Source organism: Alternaria alternata (assembly GCF_001642055.1).
Source record: "Alternaria alternata strain SRC1lrK2f unplaced genomic scaffold CC77scaffold_16, whole genome shotgun sequence".
Classification (NCBI taxonomy): domain Eukaryota; kingdom Fungi; phylum Ascomycota; class Dothideomycetes; order Pleosporales; family Pleosporaceae; genus Alternaria; species Alternaria alternata.
In genome coordinates this window covers 736,383-755,222 of record NW_017306205.1, presented here as the reverse complement: position 1 = coordinate 755,222, position 18,840 = coordinate 736,383, and the positions used below count along the sequence as shown (strand labels likewise).

Genomic DNA, 18,840 nt, shown 5'->3' with positions numbered 1-18,840 from the left:
GGTAAGGACGTTGGGGGAGGTGCGCTGGCGGTAGTGATGGTGATGATGAGCCCGGAAGCCTAGGCCATTGCTCGGCGCGAAGACGCCGACACGACTGCGGGCAAGCTTGCGCAGGCACGGGCGGCGCGCAGAGCGAAGCACTTGAAAGGCAGCCCGCATCTGGCAGGTGGAGTGAAGGATCGTTGAAGTGAGGTAGGCCAGCACGATGGACTACAGCAGTGAAATCATGGTGCAGTTCGGGAGAACGCTACATCCAAGCGCCTAAGCGGGGCCAATTATCCCCTGTTCGTACAAAGCCGATTGCGCCTGCGGCTAACATTCCAAACCACCACTACGACGTCATCACGTTACCGCAACCACATAATTTTCGAGGCAACAAAATGTCTTCGCGAGCGTTGCGCCGGGCGCAGCGAGAACTTGAAGAGAAGCAGATACAGGAAAAACTTGCTCAAGATGACCAAGACGAGGACGAGTCGGAGCCTGACGTGGCGCCCAAGACAACGGCGAAACCCAGCTTGTTCGCGATGCTAGGCGATGGTGGTGAAGAAGATGAAGAAGAAGATGAGGAGGAACAAGAAGACGCAGACCAGGACGTCAAACCCAAGGTTGGAGATTCTGATGGACAGGCCGAGGCCGAGTCTATGCCTGCATCAAAGCCCTCAAAGAAGAGCAAGAAGAAAAAAAAGAAGGCAAAAGCTAAAGGCAAGGCTACAGATGCCGACAAGACTGCTGCTTCAGCCAAGAAGTCAGATCTCGATGAGATCGATGAGGCATTGCTTGCTCTTAATATGGCCATGAACGGTCGGACGGAGACTGGGTCCGATCAGCAGGACACTATTAGTGAAGAGAAAAAACAGCTCTTTTCCGTGCTCAGTGTGGACACACAACATCTTCATGCCGCCAACGAGATGAAGAGGCTCTTTGGTCGAGCAGCAGTGCAAAGTGCCGAAGATGAGGCGCGGCCTCGACAACGTGGTCAGCAAGGTGGCATCGCCGCTGCAATCGCAGGGCGTAACGCCCCTGGCAATCGCAACCTTGCATCTTTGGGACTTCGACGAAACATTTTTATTCAAGGCAAAGAGGAGTGGCCACGGGCTACCTCTGGTGGTCTCGGCATGGAGATTGTTGAGAAGCGACCAGATGGCACAGTCGAGTACAGGTTTGTTCACAACAAAACGTATCAGGATGTCCAGCGACAGTTCCAGATTTGCGTTGCAAGCATGGACTCTGAGCGTATGATCCAACTCCTGCATCACAACCGTAAGTCCCCTTGTGTTTTATTCAAGTCAAAATACTAAATCTGTCCTTAGCCTTCCACATTTCCACTCTGCTCCAGGTATCCGAAATTGCAAAGCAACAAAGAGAGGCTGCTGCTGCGTCCGACATGTTAGAGCGCGCCCTTTTCACTTTTGGACGCTCTGTGCATTCCACCTTCTCTGCAAACCTGGCGTCCGGCAAAGCCCGTATGGACTTTCGCCGTCCGGAAAACCGCGAATTTTGGCTTGCTGTATGGCGCTACATAGCCACACTGGGTGTTCGCGCGACATGGCGCACGTCGTTCGAGTGGGCTAAGATGCTACTTGCCATGGACCCTGAACACGATCCTTATTGTCTTCGGTTACTTATAGACCAATTAGCCCTAAGGGGGCGAGAACCGGGAGCCCTGATTGACCTGGTAGAATCAGACTATCTACAGCGAGAGTGGAAGGTTCCGCCAAACCTCGCCTTCAGTGTTGCGCTTGCTCACGATCGTGTCAAGCAGCCACAAAAAGCACGCTCGACGTTGCGTAACGCAGTAAAAGAGTACCCATGGCTAGCGGCGCGCCTGTGCAAAGAGTTGGACATTTCCCCAATACCAAAACCTGTATGGGGAAAAGAACCAAACGGCGAGTACCAAGAACTATTATGCCAGCTTTATGTACCCAAGGCGAAGGACTTGTGGAACAACACCGAAGGAACGACTTTGCTTGTGGAAATCTGCTACTCTTTCGAAGAAGAGCTGGGAGCTGGGGAGGACCCATACTGGCTTGCGCAAATGCCAGAGACGGACCTTGGCAGGCATGTCATTCTTTCGGATAACCAACCGCTCATGGCTCTTCTCGATCCCAAAGTCAAGGCCAAGTTCACATCAGTATCTGACCCACTGCCTCCTGATGACAGCATAGAATCCTACGATGCTTCTGTAGCTGGAGCACTCTCAGGGCGCCCCCGCGATCCTGCGGTGCGAGAAGAGCTACTAGCCGAACTCGAACAATTCCAAATATATTTCCAAAGCATAGGAATAGACAGGTTGGTGCAGCCAGGTCTGGAGCAGGAAGGGTTAGCACGGGTGCTGGAGGAAGCGAACAGCAGTATGGAAGAGTTTGGCGAGAGAACACACCGCTTCCAGATGTTACGAAGGAGGTTGCAAGAAGAAGGCGTGCAGTTAGTATTCGATGGACAGGCTGCTGAGGGTGCAGGCGATGGCACAGGCTCGGAGACGGATGAGTAGCGCTGGGGGGCCATGCTGCGCAATGTGCGACTTGATCAGCGGGAGCGCCTCACAGCAAACGCGTGTCATGTCATGGAATGATTATCGATACTTGGAAGTAGAGTTTGCCGCCCAGGCGAAAAATGATGCCCAGTACTATTCAGTCATGGGTATCTTGTCTTGACCGTAATGCGTGATATTACATGTGCAGCCCCCCGCGCGTCTTCTGCAGGGCGAATCCCAAATCTGGCCCCACGCCAGCAATGCTTGGGCCTTGGATTGCTGAGCAGCATCTTACGATAGAGATAGTTTGTTTTGTCGGGCTGTAGCTAATTATAATGTAGGCTAAAAGTATACAGTCGGCGTTATCCTGTTTGCCTCTATACAGAAGTTGGCGCGCGTACCTTCAGTGCATATGAAAGGTACCAGCTGGAAGACAGCTAGCTTCTTCGTAGAGGCGACGCGGCATCTGAAACACATGGGACTCTAGAGTAGTAGAGCCAAATCAGAGCCAGCCACGTCCGTGCTCGACTGCGCTAAGAAAGTTGAGACCCTGTTGCCGCTCGTGAATGTGACGTACCAAAGGATTGTTTATAGTTCGAGCGGTGCATCTCCGCATAAGCCGCACCGCCGCACCGCCTCAGGCCCTCGGCCAACTCTTCCAAATACCTAGGTATTCTCTGCACACGTGCTCATATACTCGATTCGCCCTCGATTCTCGTCCCCCGTCAACCGCAACCCTGACTGAAGCTCCCCACCACCATAGTTCGGCGCCATGAGCGGCGTGCGTGCTCACATCGCCAGTCGGCTGCGCAGCTCCTCGCTCTCAGCAGTACCCCCACCACAGCATAGTTCCAACTACTCCCCCGACCTGGCCAAAATCGCGGCTTCCGTCCTCTACCGCTCGCCGCTTCCTTCGCACGAGGGAAGGCCCGTCTTCATCCTCAACGCCGCCGCTCTCCCAGACTCGCACGAAGCAGACTACGACTCCCTGTTGCCTTATGTTCTTGCGCGTCTGCCGGAAGAAGACGAGTTACTCAAGGGGTTCGAGTACGAGGTCGTCTTCTTTGCAGGAGATGGCGATGGCTCCGTGACTAGCAAGAAGCACCGGCCTGGCTGGGGCTGGTTTCTACAGGCGTACCATGTTCTGTCCAGGGCCATGCGAAAGAGGCTACAAAGACTATACATTGTGCACGAGAAAGCTTGGGTGAGGATACTGACCGAGATCTTCTCTACCATTGTCAGCCCCAAGTTCAGGAGAAAGATCTACCATCGTACGTATCTACATGTCCCCCTAGCGCGCACCAATGCTGACTCCTTCCAGTATCCAACTTGACTCAGCTTGCCCACGAAATCCAGATCCAAAACCTCTTGATTCCTCCTTCGACCTATCTTGCCGACCGCCGAGTGTCAGAGCACATTTCTGCCTTCAATGGCAGTGGGAAGCGAGCATTCGGTGCCCGCACTCCCTTCCCTACAGCCACTAATGGCAAGACACGCTTTCCCCGCGTCTTGCGAGAAACAACAAGCTTCGTGCTCATGGAGCAGAACATCACTTCCGAGGGTCTCTTCCGTGTACCCCCACACTCGAGGCTGCGCGACGCGTTGAAGGAGGCATATGATAGGGGCCAGAAATACATCATCTGGAAGGACAACGACGCAACACTTCCCCTGCCGCCATATCCACATGCAGAACACCAAGATGAGATACTAGCTGAGGTGGTCCCAACCGACGCATACTCGGTCTTTATGGCAGCAGCTATGATCAAAGCATGGTACGCATCTCTGCGCCAGCCCATCTTCCCAACAGACTCGTATCGAGATCTTAAGCGACTCTATGGGGATAGCCAAGAAATCCTTGAACTCGAAAAGCTCACAGATCTATTTTCGCCAACCTCAGAGTGGTCTTTGTTACCTGGCATATCCCGCGAGATCCTATGTAGGCATCTCCTGCCTCTCTTGAGTGCCATAGCCGCACGTGAAGAGGAAAACAAAATGACGGCCGAAAACTTGGCTGTTTGTTTCGCACCAGGATTGCTGTGTGGTCCCGATCAGCTAGAAGACGCTAAGATGTCTTCCATAATTAGGAGAATCTTTACGCAAGCAATTGACATGTGGACTGAAGGGCTAAGAGAAGCATGTGGGCAGACTGAGGAAGCTTTCTACCAAGAGCTCAAGCTACCTGGAGACGAGAACGATTGGGAAGATCCTGCAGATGCGAAGCGAGATTCTGCAGATAGCAAAGGCTCGCTGGAAGATCAGATGAGTGGTATAACGCTACTTGACAACGAAAAGTTACCTACCTATCACGAGCCACAACAGACACAGAGTGAGGAATTGCCGCCTCCATTACCACCACGGTCTCGCGCACCGTCAGCAAAATCCTCTGCCGATTCTGTTCAGCGGAAACCTGCACCGCCCCTTTCAGTGCCTCCTCGCTACTCTACTGTCATATCAGATGCCCCTGAAAACGTCGCCGAATCACCTGTGACCTACGCTGCGACCACTGATGGCTTTGCTCCACCTCGAAATGACGACAATCGCATCGGTCAGCCCCCCAAGGTACCACCACGATGGAATGGACAGTCGGATGAGAAGAAGTCTGGTACGAGTAATCCAGTTCCAGTCCTTCCCATGTCAGCATCTATTGGCGCACAAGAAGACGCTTCATTTCCCCACGTTTCTACTACTGCTACTGTTGCGCCTAGACTCAACATTCCTAAAAGGAAAACCCTGACTTCGACGCAGATTGACAATGTCTCCAAGGCCGTCGTCGCGCAGGATGAAGCTCATAGACAACCCATGGGCGGCATGGCGCTTCCTGGGCTTACAGGTAATTACTACAGCAACTCTGCCGTAAAGCGAGGTCCGTCATCCACATACGCATCAAGCGAAGGTGTAGCATCGCCTCAAATGACCTCTCCGCAAAGCGCAGTTTCGGCACCAGCGACAGAATCTGCTTTTCGCCGCCCAAGCATCCACTTCTCTGCAACAAAAATGAACCGCAGTCCTAGCATCAACTCACTCGCTCGACCTGTTTACCCGGTAACCCCTCAAGTTCCTATTATAAGCGTGCCCACAAAGGCAAGCACCCTTCCCGTTCCGGCCGCGCCGCCCCGTCTACGCACTCCGAGCCCAAGCCTTATGCAGCGCATGCCCAGCTTCGAGAATTTTGCCAAAGACCAAAACAAGGGTGGTGCGGAAGCTGAAGATGGGGCTGCAAGAGGCAGAACACTGAAGCCTAAGAAAATGGATCTGAAAAAGCAATCGGTTGAAGATCTGAGGCGGTTGTATGAGGAGCGTGCTGGTACTGCTAGTGTTCTTGTTCAAGCTGGAAAGCAGAAAGGTGTTTGAGTGCTCTACGGTTATTTTAGGCGGCGTGTTGTGTTGATTACATGTTGCTGGCGTGCTTCACACTGTATTACTCAACTGGACTCCTTATTGTTTCTCTTTCTTACACATGTTTATACCCTCGACATCTCTCATCACCTATACCTATCTTTCCTGCATATCTATACATGTAATCACGATAAATCTGATACACACCTTGTCACTCCCGCTTCTACTGTTACAGCTGCGTAATCAGTCCGGCTTTTCGATTTGTCGGGGGGAAGCATCACGATGGAACTATAATCATACTGAAGTGCGCACACAGGTGCTCTGTTAGGGTTTGAAAGTCGAAAACAGCCTCGTGGAAGCCAGATTGTGAGTTGTCTGGTAGTGGTTGTTTGTATGTTGAATATGACCATGTCTATAACAGCTCGTAGCCACCAGAATTAAACCTTCCATGTAAAATTAACATGCGTATAGTCCAGCGGCTGTGCGCCATACCTCCACTGAACGATGCCTGGATACACTTTCTATGCTGTGAACATTTCTACGCGGGAGTCACCCCTTTGCAGAGCTCACCGAACCAGCTGCTGCCCGAAGAAGGCCACACTCCAATCTCTATGCTTCATACCGTGCAGTTGTCAGCTCATCGGTCCCTGGTTTCCATTCGTATTCTGCCACCATGTTGGATCATATTCTTCTTGTGTGTGATGATGGTGCCCTTCGTGCGTGTCTTGTGAGTAACTGACGTTATCCGTTTGTTGCGCATAGCTTCCTCGATGTGCATACCCAGGGCCTCCCTGGCTGTGTGGATTGCCGTATACACCGGTAGCGAAGCCATCAATATGACTCGATCGCCAATCCTCGCTGATTTTGAAACCATCGCGACCAAGACGATCACTCATATCAGTGTTGTGGAGTACGCTTTCCAGACCCATAGGACTTATTTGTTGGTAGTTGTGGCGCGGTACGATTGGACCTGGCACACCGGGAATTGGGTTCCAAAACATGGATTCTGCAGGTTCTGTGGCGGGCGATGTCATTGTGGTAGACATGCTAGATGCGGAGGACATGGGTTGTGAGTACTGGTATGTCGACATGGGGATCCCTGTGTTGTAATTACTCTGTAAAGGTGTATGTCCGACAACAGGGGACAGATGGTGTTGGCTGGACACCACACTACTTGGTCTCGGATTGGCAGGGTGTGTAGCCAGCTGTAACCGGGGTTGAGGGGCAAACATTGACAAGCTCTCCCTTCTTTGAGCGATAGGTGGATGGAGGCGACCAGGCCCTATCCGGTTACCGGTGATCGTCGTTGTATTGGGCGGTACCAAGAGAGGGTCAGCCGGAGGACTGATTTGGCCTTTGGGCTTGTTAGGGTCACTTGTTGGTATCAAGACAGAATTGCTAAGCTCCTCTGGGAAAGGTAATTTCCACGTTTTCGCCAAGGTGTATATGATCCGGAAGCTCCTCGCCCCAAAGTAATGGCATTCGTGAAGATCATCCAAACCTTGCATGCCCTCAATAAGGTTTTGTCGAGAGATACTGTTATCTTTCGAATAGAGCAGATGCACGACGCAGACGGTGAGGAGTGTGTGCGGTATGAGCAGGTGAGCCTGACGGAAGTTATAGAACTGTCGATAGATCCTGACGAGTTCAGACACTTTGTTAGCTGCGTTAATGCAGATGTCGCGAGGGCGTATGTCAGAGTGAATGAGGTCGACTTTGAGCAGCGGGCGAAAGAGATGGACGATAATTGTCCAGTACAGCATACTACACCTAGTGTCAGTTCTTGTCCTAGCATCGATGGATTATTTGGACGTACTGTAGTACCAAGATGTGGGGCTCGGGTTCCTTCGTGCCCTCTATACCTAAAGAAGGTGGTAGTCTTCGGTACCACGCCTGGTATTTGTGGTAACAGTCGAGTAGTTTACTGCTTGTAAGCCGCTCCTTTGGCGCAAAAAACATGTGGTTGTTGTCATTGACGAGCTCCGAGAGTGAGGTGAACTCCTGGAGAAACATGCGGGTGGTTACGACACCACCCGCTGCGACTTGTAAAGGTGCGGGGAAAGCCTCAGGGAGGTTGGATGTCTCTTCCAGGATGGGCTTGTCAAGAGTTATAGCGGCTCGAGGAAGTTGAGATATGCGACCAGTAACGATTGTCCAGACCCTGTGTGAGGTTAGCCTAGCCAATGCAAAGTAGGTAGAATAAGACCTACGTATCCACAGTAAAGCAGCCCCAGAAGGTGACTTTTCTCACTTCGACTTCACTCGGCGTTAAGCCAAGGGTAGCATTGGCTCCGTAGTTCAAATGTAGACCAAGCTCAACACACATGCGAAGACATCTTCCTATGTAGGAAAAGCCGTTGCTTTCCCTCCCCGTACTCGGCTCGCGCATGGACATGATACAGAGGGCCTGAACCGTCGTAAGGCTCGGGGTTTCATCGTCGAATAATAGTCGCCTGGCCTCAGCGAAGAAGTGATCGCCAGCTGTGCGGAAGTTGTCGGGATCGGTGCGGCCCGCCGGATCGTCTGTAAGGTGACATGCGTATGCGCAAATTGCGTTGACCAGTAAGGAGCAGCAGTACTTGTCGCGCCCTGCCCTGAAATCTTTGTAAAAGCACTCTCGGCTGAAGAGAACATAGAAAGGGTGACTCCAGGTGAAGTAAAGATCAAGTAGCTTCTCAACGAAAGCCAAGTCGTCCGTCACGTTGGTCCACGTAGAACCTTGACGTTCTGGCATCACACTATTGGTACGCAACCGACCACCAGAGAAGTTCTCATCCTCCGGGACCAGGCCCAAGCTAGCAGAATGACCAAAGTGTCTGCTTTGGCCGGTGGACGTCACAGCTGGCTTCCCAAGCAGCACACTCAAGTCCGACTCGAGACTCTGGACGTCGACGGGCTCACTCTGTGTCAGCAACACGTTTTTGCGCCATTGGTCGGCCAAAGAAGCGAGGTCGAGGTTGGGGTCTCTTCGAATATGATTGAGAAATTCCTGGACGTGTTCTTCTGGCAGGCGTCTCAGGGAATTGATGATGAACTCGGCGTTGGACGCATTCTCGGAGCTGGAGGCGGCGACAAGGGAGGCATCGCGTTTGGTGCCAGTGTTGTTGGTAGTTGCGGGGGCTGCCTTAGTACGACGACTTTCGCTATCAGCATCGTAGTAGCACTCAGTCTTGTAGACGGCAGTGCAAGTTGCGCATACGGGAGTACTGCCGTCACACTGTGAATGAGGTGTCAGCAAGAGGGCGATTCGCGAGGGGCCGGAAGAGTTCCCCGAAGAGTGGCCCAAACAAGAATTGCAAATTGCATTCAGCAGGCAATGAGTCGTCCGCGGAGGCGAATGTCCAGCATCAGGCCGCACGTACGAGCTTCATGTAGCATTGGGCCATGCAGCGAGAGGAATGATACTCACTTTGGACTTGCGTTTCCGGCAGGGCACGCAGGCCGACTGTACACAACGCCGCTTACTGGCTTTGGTATCCTGGGCCTGCGAGCTGTCTTGATCGTCCCTGTTGAAAGAGGTGGCAGTAGCGCCGCGGGCCATTGTTGATCACAAGGGGAGTGAAGGGACAATCCGCGCAGGCTCCGAGGACGTACGTGTTAGTTATGCCATTCCTCTGGGCCGGGTGGGAAAGTAATACGGGTTAGCCACCGCGGTCGCAGCAGAAGAACAGCGGGTTCGGTTTAGGTAGTTGTGACGTTGGCGGCCGTCGCGACATCCAACGTGCCTGCCGTAGTTTGTGCTCGGCAAGATACAAAAGCACATGGATGATTTTCGGCAGGGTGGCAAGACTAGAAGCGGCACCCCAAAAGACAAGGCGCGACCACGACCAAGCGGCTCGATTGGTCTGTTGCAGGATCTAGATCGGGTTTCAGACGCCTTCTGCAGTTGCCGGTGGGCGGTAAAGGGTTAAAAAAGCGTTCACAGGTGTGCCACACATGGGAATTTCGAATCGAAGTTCCGAAATGGCATGAATCAGCTGACGTGCCTGGACGCGAAAGGCTTTTGCGGAGATAGATGCGACAAACGTCAGGGCGCGCTTTGGGACGCTTCAACCAATGGAGCTTGTTTCGGGTACCGCAGCATCAGCTTGCGACAGGACAGATTTTTCTGGAGCACCAGGAGCATCACCGACTAGCTTCGGCATGGCGCACCGAGCACTGGATCGATCTGCCACGGCCGCGTCACATAGGCTCAAGGAGGAACATGTCCTGGTGCGCAATCTCGATGTCGGCGAGACAAGAGGGAGCGGCACCTGAGAAGCGCTGCTTGTGGGCAAGAAGATAAACTGGATGAAGAGGGGTTGTCATGGCGGAGTATGTCCTATGTCATGCGCTAGCGACCGATCTCCAGGGTTCTTGCTTTTGGTGGAGAGGAAGGCCCGATAGCATCCGCTGCCAATGCATTGCCGTTAGTCTCCGGTGAACTTCGGCTTGTTTACGGATCAAGGTATTACCAGGTGGCGGTGCCTTTACCATTATACCGGAATTGTCTCGACTACTCTACAATACCACTCTTCAACATACCGACCACTTGCCATGCACCAAAGGTCCAGATGCGACCACCAACCTTGCCGCGTAGCCTGTTCGCATGTGAAACTGTCGTCTCTTCGTCACATTTGTCAGTTCGGCCGAATGGTGTGGCCAGATCTGTTCGAGGTGAATTACCTTTCGATTTGAATGGGAGTCTCTGGCTCGAGTTCTCATGGTTCGAATTGAAAGAAAAAGAGCATGTTAGAGCGATTTCCCAAGCTTATCCATGGGTCTTGAGTTGTTGAGCAGTGACGTGTCTTTCTGTACATCAAGTCTGATAACTTTTTCTGTCTTGGGGGTAATAATGTTGGAAAACTCGCAGCCTCTGACACCTTAACTCCCATTATACCCGACCAGTGCCGTTCAGTCTATTCATGCACCATTGACGGGCAGAACACCCTTCAGTGGCGGCAGCAGACTTCTTGCGCCCTGTCTCGCCTGCTGAGCCAGTACAGCATCCATAATGACCAATGCAGCCATCATCTCAACGATGGGCACTGCACGAGGCACTACACAAGGATCGTGTCTGCCCTTGGCTTCTAAAACACCTTCTTCCTGGTCGTAGGTGACTGTCGACTGTGCCTGCCCAATAGTTGCTGCGGGCTTGAACGCTACGTTGAAGTAGATGGGCGCGCCGTTCGTGATACCGCCTTGAATACCGCCTGAATTATTCGTCTTGGTAGTGAGCTTTGGTTTCGAACGATATTTGCTTGCATCAGGGTTCTCGCCAGCCGGAACAGCAGGAGCCTTGACAAAGGCATCATTGTGAATTGAACCAGGCACTTGTGCGCCTCCGAAGCCAGAGCCGATCTCAAACCCCTTGGTCGCCGGTATCGACAGCATGGCATGTCCCAACTTGGCTTCCAGCTTGTCAAAGCATGGTTCTCCCAAGCCTGTTGGGCAGCCTCTTATGACGCAAGTCACTGTGCCACCTATGCTGTCCTGCGCATCGCGGTACTTGGCGATCAAGTCCTCCATACGCTTTGTGACTTCTTCGCTCGGGCATCGCACAGGCAAAAACTCGTCTACCTTGTTGCGTGTAATTGAGTCGATGAGCTTGAGGTACTCTGGGTTCGTGGATGCGGTGGGGTGTTCGGGTGTGGGGGGGAAGAGGAACTCGTTTCCGATGGAGTTGGTGAAGGCGATGATCTCGATACCGTAGGCTTCGCGCAGGTACTTCTCTGCTATGGCGCCAGCTGCTACTCTTCCTGGGTATTGTCAGCACTCGCGTAGTGATCGCGCGTAAAGTCACGCACCAATCGTCTCTCGTGCACTACTGCGTCCACCACCTGAGCTAGCCTTCACACCGTACTTTTCCAAGTATGTCCAGTCGGCATGGCTGGGTCGCGGGTACTTGTCCATGGTCTGATTGCCGTAATCTTGCTTGCGCTGGTTCTCGTTCATGACCCGGACGCCAATTGGGGTGCCTAATGTGATGCCAAACTCTGTACCGGACTGAATCTCTACACGGTCCTTCTCATTGCGGGGTGTTGTGATAGCGGACTGGCCGGGTCGACGGCGCGTCATCTGGGGTTGGATGTCGTCCTCAGTGAGGGCCATGCCAGGCGGGCAACCATCGATTATGGCACCGACGGAAAGACAGTGGGATTCACCATAGCTACGGGGTTCAGTATACTATAGTAGATCATATGGTAGGTGGGTGCGTACGTGGTGACCCTGAAGTGCGTACCAAAGGTAGACATTGTGGTTGTGGTGTTGGCGAGCTTGTGGAGATCCGGCTCTCTTCTGAACAGCGAGTCTAGCCAAGGAAACGTGTATCCGGTGTATGCAGAGGTGCCTCTACGTTTAAAAAAAATAGTAGAAGACTAATTGTTGTATTGTTGCAAGTCCAGACGCGTGCGCTAGAATAATCAACGTCAGAGTCACTCTAGGAGTTTTATTTATTTAGCGGGGCGCGGAGTAGAGCCGTCTGGAAACCCGAGATCGGCCACCGATGGTAAGGCTGGATTCGATTACATAGGCAACCCATGTCTCCCTTCCATCGGTGCTTCAACGCACTTCATGCGAATTGAGCAATCGGAACTGCAGCCCAGGAAAGAGTCTCTAAGATTCTAAGATATAACCAAGAAAAGCCGACGGAGGCACTGGCTTGCACTATGCGATGGGAACAAGAACGAGCATGAGGAGAAGGGATCAAGAGCTCCGGGGCTGCTTCGCTCCAGATGCGGACTAAGCATATACCTAGACTGCTTCGATCCTGTTCGACTGCTAGACTTGACATGGAAACCGCAGGAATTGGCAAATAGGTTGGCAGTCTTCGCCCTTGAAATGGTGATTGGTTTATAGTGGCATGGGGATGTGCTTGCAGGGTCAACGTTGTCGCCCAAGCAGACAACCCCACCCCTCATGGCATGTGCTGTTCTTGTGCTGTACAAAGCTTCCGGTCAAGGAAGGACTGGCGACGACATATACGTGGGCGAGTGGGTCGAACAACTGGAAGACGATGGCACGCGCGAGGGTGACTGCGCCTGAGAGCATTTCCGTGGTTGAGAAGGACAGATGGCAGGTGTCAATCGGATCAAGCCAGTGTCAAGTAGAATGAAAGAGGTTCTGGACGATGCATACCAAGACCAGACAACAAAGCGTATGAAATAACGGCCAGTATGGAGTCAGATGGGTGAATAGATGAGCTCCCATCCGCGCACGTTGCCGACCAACTGGCAGCACGAAGATCATCCGGGATTACTAGCGCGGACCCTTGCCGTGACTTCTCAAGAAGTTTTGCTTCCAGCCAGCAACACCACCCCCAAAACACCCCTCTATCCTCCATCGCATCCCCCACCAAACCGCCATTATGACTGAATACGTCAAGGTCGAGAAGATCATCCCCAAGTTCCCGCCGCCGGCGTTCAGCGACATCGCCAAGGCCTCGAACGACGTATGTTTTGGCTCCCCGCGACGAGCTCCCGCATGGCGCCATTGCTAACGGAGCCGCCAGCTTATCAACAAGGACTTCTACCACACTGCCGCAGGTCCGCGACACCAATTGACTCCCAAGCTCAAGCACTGACGCGCCCGCAGCTGCCCTTGAGGTCAAGCTCAAGGCCCCTAACGGTGTCAACTTCACCGCCAAGGGAACCTCTGCCCACGATGGGCCCGTCACCTCTTCTGTAAGTATGCGACAGTACGCGGAAAAATACCATTGCTAACGAACCAACCAGCTTGAGGGCAAGAAGTCGCTTTCCAACGGTACGACAAACCATTCATTTCTCCCCCGCTCTACGAGCCTCGTAATTCCCATTCATACGTCTTCCAACTTTCAGTCTTATATATTCTACATGAAGCAGCCCCCAGGCAAAAAGGGTGCTTCTGTAAGCGGCTACGGGATCAACCTGCTGACAACCGACGACGCAGGCATCAGCATCACCCAGTCATGGAATACTGCCAACATGCTGGCGACCAAGGTCGAGCTCAACGACACCTTCGCCAGCGGCTTGAAGACCGAGGTTCTCTCCAACTTCAGCCCCGCTGCTGGCAACAAGGGCCAGAAGGTCAACCTTCACTTCAAGCAGCCCGCTTTCCACGGCCGTGCTTTCGTCGACTACTCGGCCGCCGGCGCAATTGGCACCACTGCCGATGCTGTTGTTAGCCACGAGGGCATGGTCGTCGGTGGTGAGGTCGGTTACGATGTGCAGAAGGCTGCCATCACCAAGTACTCCGCCGCTGTCGGATACACCACCCCTCTCTACAACGCTGCCGTCACTGCCACCAACTCCCTGAGCGTCTTCACCGCCTCTTACTACCAGCGCGTCAATCCCGCTGTTGAGGCCGGTGCTCGCGCTGTCTGGGACTCAAAGTCTGGCAACAACGTTGGCCTCGAGCTCGCTGCCAAGTACAAGCTTGACCCTGCGTCTTTCGCTAAGGTATGATGGTCCCTGGTATGCACGAGGGCGTTCATGCTAATCCCATATAGGCCAAGATCAACAACCTTGGAATTGCTTCCCTCGCCTACAACACCAAGGTCAACAGCGGTTTGACCTTCGGTATTGGTGGCTCTTTCGATACCCAGAAGCTGAACGAGGCCGGCCACAAGCTCGGCACCAGCTTCACCTTCGAGGGTTAAGCACCTCAAAAATGACATTTGTGGACAGGAGAAGGGGGAAATTGCCTTAGATTCCTTTGGTTCTCGCGAAGCGATATCATATCAATCTAGTGCTCAAGAGCGAGCGTAGTATAGTTTTCTGACACGTACGACGACTTGTCCCAATGCAATACTTGGACTTTCAGACTCGAATGCACGTTTTCGTGGTGATGATGACCAGCTCCTAACCAAGTCTAATGCCATTCACTGGAGTCTTCGTCGGGGTTTTGAGGACACGATGTGTCGGCATGACTACTTGATTTATACATGTACTGGTCCTGACACGCCAGTCTTCAACAACACGCAAATTGCAAAGCCGAGCAAATGACCCTTGATCAATGAGCTATGCTGTTTGTTTACTGTTTGTTGTTTCTAATGTATGCTATGCCTGACTCCAAACGTGAAGCCATTACCTCATGAATGGAAACCCTGAAGCCTCATCTCTACTTGTTATAATTCACTACAAGTATGACAATAATTCATGTGCAGCATAAAAGTGGGGCTTAGTAGTCGTCACCGCGACTGAGAATCTCCTTGCAGTTGGGTCGGAGTACGAATGTCTATCGTGCGTCAGCAAATGTCCTTGCAAAGATTAGTCAACCACCTGGATTACTTACATGTTCGCTCTGTGCCGTGTAACTACCCTTGATGTCGCACAGCGGGGGGTAAGCCTCGACGATACCCGCACTGACCAGGTTGTTCAAGCCCAAGAGGTACTTGTCATGGCCCAATCGATCGAGGTACCGCCTGCAGAAAGGCAGAGTACCGAAATTCTTTGTAATTGAGTTAAGTAGTGTCTTCGCCGAAGAAACACGAAGAGCGACTTTCGGTGCATCCGCCCTCTTGGCGTAATGTGATGTCTCCATCTGAGGTGGTTGTTAGTTGAGTAGAGTGCAGAAGGTTGGGTGAGTGACTTACGTCGTCTCGAACATAACCCTTTCCTGTGCTACCGAACGTTTCGATAGCAAATGTCTCGCCTTCTTCCATCTTTGTTTGGTCACCGCCCTTGACGATGGGCACGGTCTTGCCGCCATGAATGGTGTAGTGGCCAATGGAATGACCGTTAAGGTTCCTTATGCACTTGACGGGCAGCATCTGTCCCTTGATCTCCACCTCGTAACTCTCCATGACTTCTTGGATGGCAGCGCCGATATCGCTCATGCGAACATCGATACCGGCCTCCTTGATACCAGCATTGGTAGCGGCCTTGCAGGCGTTGATCAAGTTGTCGTATACAGGGTCAAAGGTCAGAGTGAAGGCGCTGTCGACAATGCGACCGTTGATGTGTACACCAAAATCGACCTTCATCACGTCCTCGTAGTTGATGACCATCTTGTTGCCCGCGTTGGGCGTGTAATGTGCGGCACAATGGTTTATGCTCAGACCAGTTGGGAAGCCCATACCCGCTATTTGCGCATCACCGTCCTCCAGGCCCTGATGTCCTGTCAAGGCGCGAACCGAGTCCTCGATGCCCTCGGCAATCTCGGTAAGCGACATGCCAGGCTTGATCCAGTTCTGAGCCCATTGCCGGACTTGACGGTGAATCTCTGAGCCTTTACGGTATTCGGTGAGGAAGTCGTTGTTCATGCGGTCGAGGTGGCGCTTCTCTTCGGACGTGGTGCGGTACGCATTCTCGTTGACGTATTCCTGGATTTCGCCCTCGGGATACGAGTTGTTGGGGAAGAGCTCGTCGATGCGGACTCGTGGCGGTGATGTCTGCACCTTGGGTCCTCCTGCGCCGCCTGCTGCCCCAGCCTTCTTCTTCTTTCGGGGCTTTCTCTTCTTCTTCTTTTTCGCAGCACCCTCGCCGCCTTCGGGAGCACCATCCTCGGCCTCATTGTCGTCGTCCGAGTCTTCATGGTCCGCGTCGCCTGTGGGCTTGTCGCCGTCCTGTGCTGCGCCGTTGGTTGGCTTACTGCTGGTGTCGTCCACTGTATGCTGTTAGCGGCTACAACGCGCGCGAAGAGGCCGCAGAAAGCCGTACACTTCAAGTTGGCGACTTCGTCCGCTACCTTGGCCGCCATGTTGACCGTGGAGATCGTTCAGTGCTTGTCTCGTGGACAATCTTGAAATTTACGAGCCTCTCGAATCGCCCCGCTAACAGACGCCGGTGGGCTATCGCCCACGCATTCGGTCGATTAGCCACAGCTAGGCCATGCTTGTCTTAGCCTCGGCAACTTGGCGATGACGTCCTCCATGCGCGCCCACCCTTCACTCAAACCCATACTTCCTGCATGGGCACCTACACCCCCGGATACTGGTAATGGGCAATGCCACCCCGCCCATCTACTCTCCTGCGATCAATCGCTTCATCCTCGGCCCCGCGTCTACCGAGCCTGTCATCGCAATACGTCTGTCACGCATGTCTCCGTCGCACAATACCTGCTCCTCCGCGGCGCATTCAGGTCGCACACTTGCATGCCACAGCACCACGACCCGCCGATGCGCTGGTCAACCACTATGAGACGTTGCATCTGACCTCGACGGCTTCTGCCTCTGAAATCAAGCGCCAATTCTATACCCTCTCCAAGAAAAACCACCCGGACCACAACCGCAATGATCCCGAAGCCTCGACACGTTTCGTCGCTATAAGCGAAGCCTACCACGTTCTCTCCGTCCCAGAGAAACGTGCACAATACGACGCTCAACTGGAGCATTCACAACGGCAGTCGCGATGGGGACAGAGCGGGAATGAATACCCGCAAGGGAGCTACAGCTCCGCTGCCTATGGCTCAAGACCGGCTAGTGGGCTGAACAAGAAGCGCAGTACCTTCCGAGGCCCACCGCCTTCGTTCTACAAATCTGGTGGCTATGGACGCCATGGTGCGAAGCGAGCCGAATACGCATATTCCAACGCACACGAACGAGGGGAAGCAGGTAAGGATGCCGGTCAAGAGTCCTACGGCGAATGGGGCGGCTTTGGTCCAGGACAGCAGAAGCAAGGCAATCAAGTTCCCCATTTTGACGACATAAGGCACAAAGAAACGCAGGACAACGTAAATGATCATATATGGGCTAGGCGAAGGAAGCTGCGCAGGGATGGCATCAAGGTGGAAGAGGAATGGGAAAAGGGCAATATGGTTGTCAATTTCCTAGCGGTTTCGACTGTCATTGCGCTCATTGGGATTACGGCCAAGTTCTTTGAGAATCGGCACGAGGCTAGTAGTCATCGTAAGAACAAGGAGAGCGCATAAGTTGCGTGGGCGATTGAAGATAGAACCAAAGGGTTGAGTATCATGTCGGATAATAACTCAGTACTTTCATCAAAGCCTACTACTCCTAAGCATAGCCTAGTGTGGCTGACAGATGAATGATGATGATGATGATGTTCTTCTTACGAGCGAGCATTTTGAACAGGAGGCCCCATGAATCGGAAAGAAAGATGTAATGAAGGTTGAGCTGCGAATCGAGTCTTCCAAACTTTGGCATACCTAAACCCCATGGCCAATGGAAGCACACACCAGGAGTTTTCGCATCAAATCACCCACTTAGACGCTGGCGTACTACTCTTTGGACCCTTCTCATCACGTAGTCCTCTTAGTGATGCGATATCTGCATGTATTAGCCACTGCTAATGGTCGGTTCATTTACGCTTACAAGAACAGTTTCTCCCTTGAATATACCTCCTTATCAGGATCATCGACCACCTCCTGCACGTCGAACATCTTCCGCGCCGTCTTCATGAATGTCAGATCCGCTCGTCTCCTCCTCTTGAAGCAGAAATAGCACACAGTAGTCTCGCCGATCAGATCCTTTAGCGTCTGTTGTAGTAATGGAAATGCGGGCTCGAAATATACGCAGTCTGCTGCTAGGATGATATCCGGGTGTCTTGGTAGGTGTGACGGCGTCGGTTCGCCCCAATCGTATATCGATGCGCTGACACGAGACTGCAGAGAATTCAACGCAATGTTACGCCTCATGAGTTCAAACATTGGTTCTTGATCTGTGATATGCAGCGTAGTATCGACCTTGCAACCTATCGCAACCGCCAACCCGACCAGCCCTCCTCCGGCGCCGAGTTCAACTATCTCTTTGCCCGCGAGATCATCTTTATGCTTCCGGAGCATATATTTGCTCAGGACCATGCCAGCTGGCCATAGCTGCCCGCCGCAACCGTTCTTCAGATCCTCATGAAGTTTGAGTGGGGGTGCCAGCAGACCGTCGAAATCTATTTCGGAATCGCCAGCAGGTTTAATGGGCGCTGGAGGAACAAAATCCTGTGCAACGCCAAAGACATCGTTCTCTTCGCTATCGGACATTTCGAGTAGGTTAGTCAGGGACAGCGCTCACAATTCGTAGTTGGAGTTGTGCCTTCCAACCTTGGAAAGTTCGCGCAGGCTCAAAATGACGTTAGTGCGACCAAATGTGGAGATGGATCCGCCGTGTGCAACGACCGAGA

The 18,840-nt window shown here is 52.9% G+C and overlaps 8 protein-coding genes across 8 annotated transcripts; 4 read left to right on the top strand and 4 right to left on the bottom strand.

The window, feature by feature from the left end:
* Positions 1 to 239: 239 nt before the first annotated feature.
* On the top strand, positions 240 to 2,868 carry CC77DRAFT_229695 (Nulp1-pending protein-like protein). Its single transcript, XM_018530752.1, has 3 exons — positions 240 to 1,260; positions 1,311 to 2,058; positions 2,161 to 2,868. The coding sequence occupies exons 1-3, from the start codon at positions 381 to 383 to the stop codon at positions 2,489 to 2,491; spliced, it is 1,959 nt and encodes a 652-aa protein (XP_018383782.1). The 5' UTR covers positions 240 to 380; the 3' UTR covers positions 2,492 to 2,868.
* A 178-nt stretch (positions 2,869 to 3,046) lies between these two features.
* Positions 3,047 to 6,250, top strand: CC77DRAFT_1022570 (hypothetical protein). Its single transcript, XM_018525492.1, has 2 exons — positions 3,047 to 3,744; positions 3,795 to 6,250. The coding sequence occupies exons 1-2, from the start codon at positions 3,246 to 3,248 to the stop codon at positions 5,822 to 5,824; spliced, it is 2,529 nt and encodes an 842-aa protein (XP_018383781.1). The 5' UTR covers positions 3,047 to 3,245; the 3' UTR covers positions 5,825 to 6,250.
* Positions 6,251 to 6,441: 191 nt separating this feature from the next.
* CC77DRAFT_1010932 (hypothetical protein) lies at positions 6,442 to 9,350 on the bottom strand (the record flags this gene model as incomplete). The annotated part of the gene is made up of 4 exons (XM_018523678.1): positions 6,442 to 7,573; positions 7,626 to 7,970; positions 8,020 to 9,026; positions 9,219 to 9,350. The coding sequence occupies 4 exons, from the start codon at positions 9,348 to 9,350 to the stop codon at positions 6,442 to 6,444; spliced, it is 2,616 nt and encodes an 871-aa protein (XP_018383780.1).
* Positions 9,351 to 10,271: 921 nt separating this feature from the next.
* Positions 10,272 to 12,244, bottom strand: CC77DRAFT_1022568 (chorismate synthase). The gene is made up of 3 exons (XM_018525491.1): positions 12,008 to 12,244; positions 11,596 to 11,957; positions 10,272 to 11,547 (listed from the first exon to the last, which is right to left on the bottom strand). The coding sequence occupies exons 1-3, from the start codon at positions 12,040 to 12,042 to the stop codon at positions 10,712 to 10,714; spliced, it is 1,233 nt and encodes a 410-aa protein (XP_018383779.1). The 5' UTR covers positions 12,043 to 12,244; the 3' UTR covers positions 10,272 to 10,711.
* Positions 12,245 to 12,931: 687 nt separating this feature from the next.
* Positions 12,932 to 14,604, top strand: CC77DRAFT_229509 (hypothetical protein). Its single transcript, XM_018530748.1, has 6 exons — positions 12,932 to 13,238; positions 13,299 to 13,332; positions 13,382 to 13,470; positions 13,522 to 13,549; positions 13,715 to 14,223; positions 14,274 to 14,604. Exons 1-6 carry the CDS (start codon positions 13,155 to 13,157, stop codon positions 14,421 to 14,423), a joined length of 894 nt encoding a protein of 297 aa, XP_018383778.1. The 5' UTR covers positions 12,932 to 13,154; the 3' UTR covers positions 14,424 to 14,604.
* Positions 14,605 to 14,711: 107 nt separating this feature from the next.
* CC77DRAFT_1022566 (methionine aminopeptidase 2-like protein) lies at positions 14,712 to 16,523 on the bottom strand. Its single transcript, XM_018525490.1, has 4 exons — positions 16,426 to 16,523; positions 15,360 to 16,372; positions 15,059 to 15,307; positions 14,712 to 15,001 (listed from the first exon to the last, which is right to left on the bottom strand). The coding sequence occupies exons 1-4, from the start codon at positions 16,463 to 16,465 to the stop codon at positions 14,945 to 14,947; spliced, it is 1,359 nt and encodes a 452-aa protein (XP_018383777.1). The 5' UTR covers positions 16,466 to 16,523; the 3' UTR covers positions 14,712 to 14,944.
* On the top strand, positions 16,426 to 17,817 carry CC77DRAFT_1022565 (DnaJ-domain-containing protein). Its single transcript, XM_018525489.1, has one exon. It carries the CDS (start codon positions 16,712 to 16,714, stop codon positions 17,633 to 17,635), a length of 924 nt encoding a protein of 307 aa, XP_018383776.1. The 5' UTR covers positions 16,426 to 16,711; the 3' UTR covers positions 17,636 to 17,817.
* On the bottom strand, positions 17,801 to 18,838 carry CC77DRAFT_229589 (hypothetical protein). The gene is made up of 2 exons (XM_018530749.1): positions 18,039 to 18,838; positions 17,801 to 17,993 (listed from the first exon to the last, which is right to left on the bottom strand). Exons 1-2 carry the CDS (start codon positions 18,698 to 18,700, stop codon positions 17,966 to 17,968), a joined length of 690 nt encoding a protein of 229 aa, XP_018383775.1. The 5' UTR covers positions 18,701 to 18,838; the 3' UTR covers positions 17,801 to 17,965.
* Positions 18,839 to 18,840: the final 2 nt, after the last annotated feature.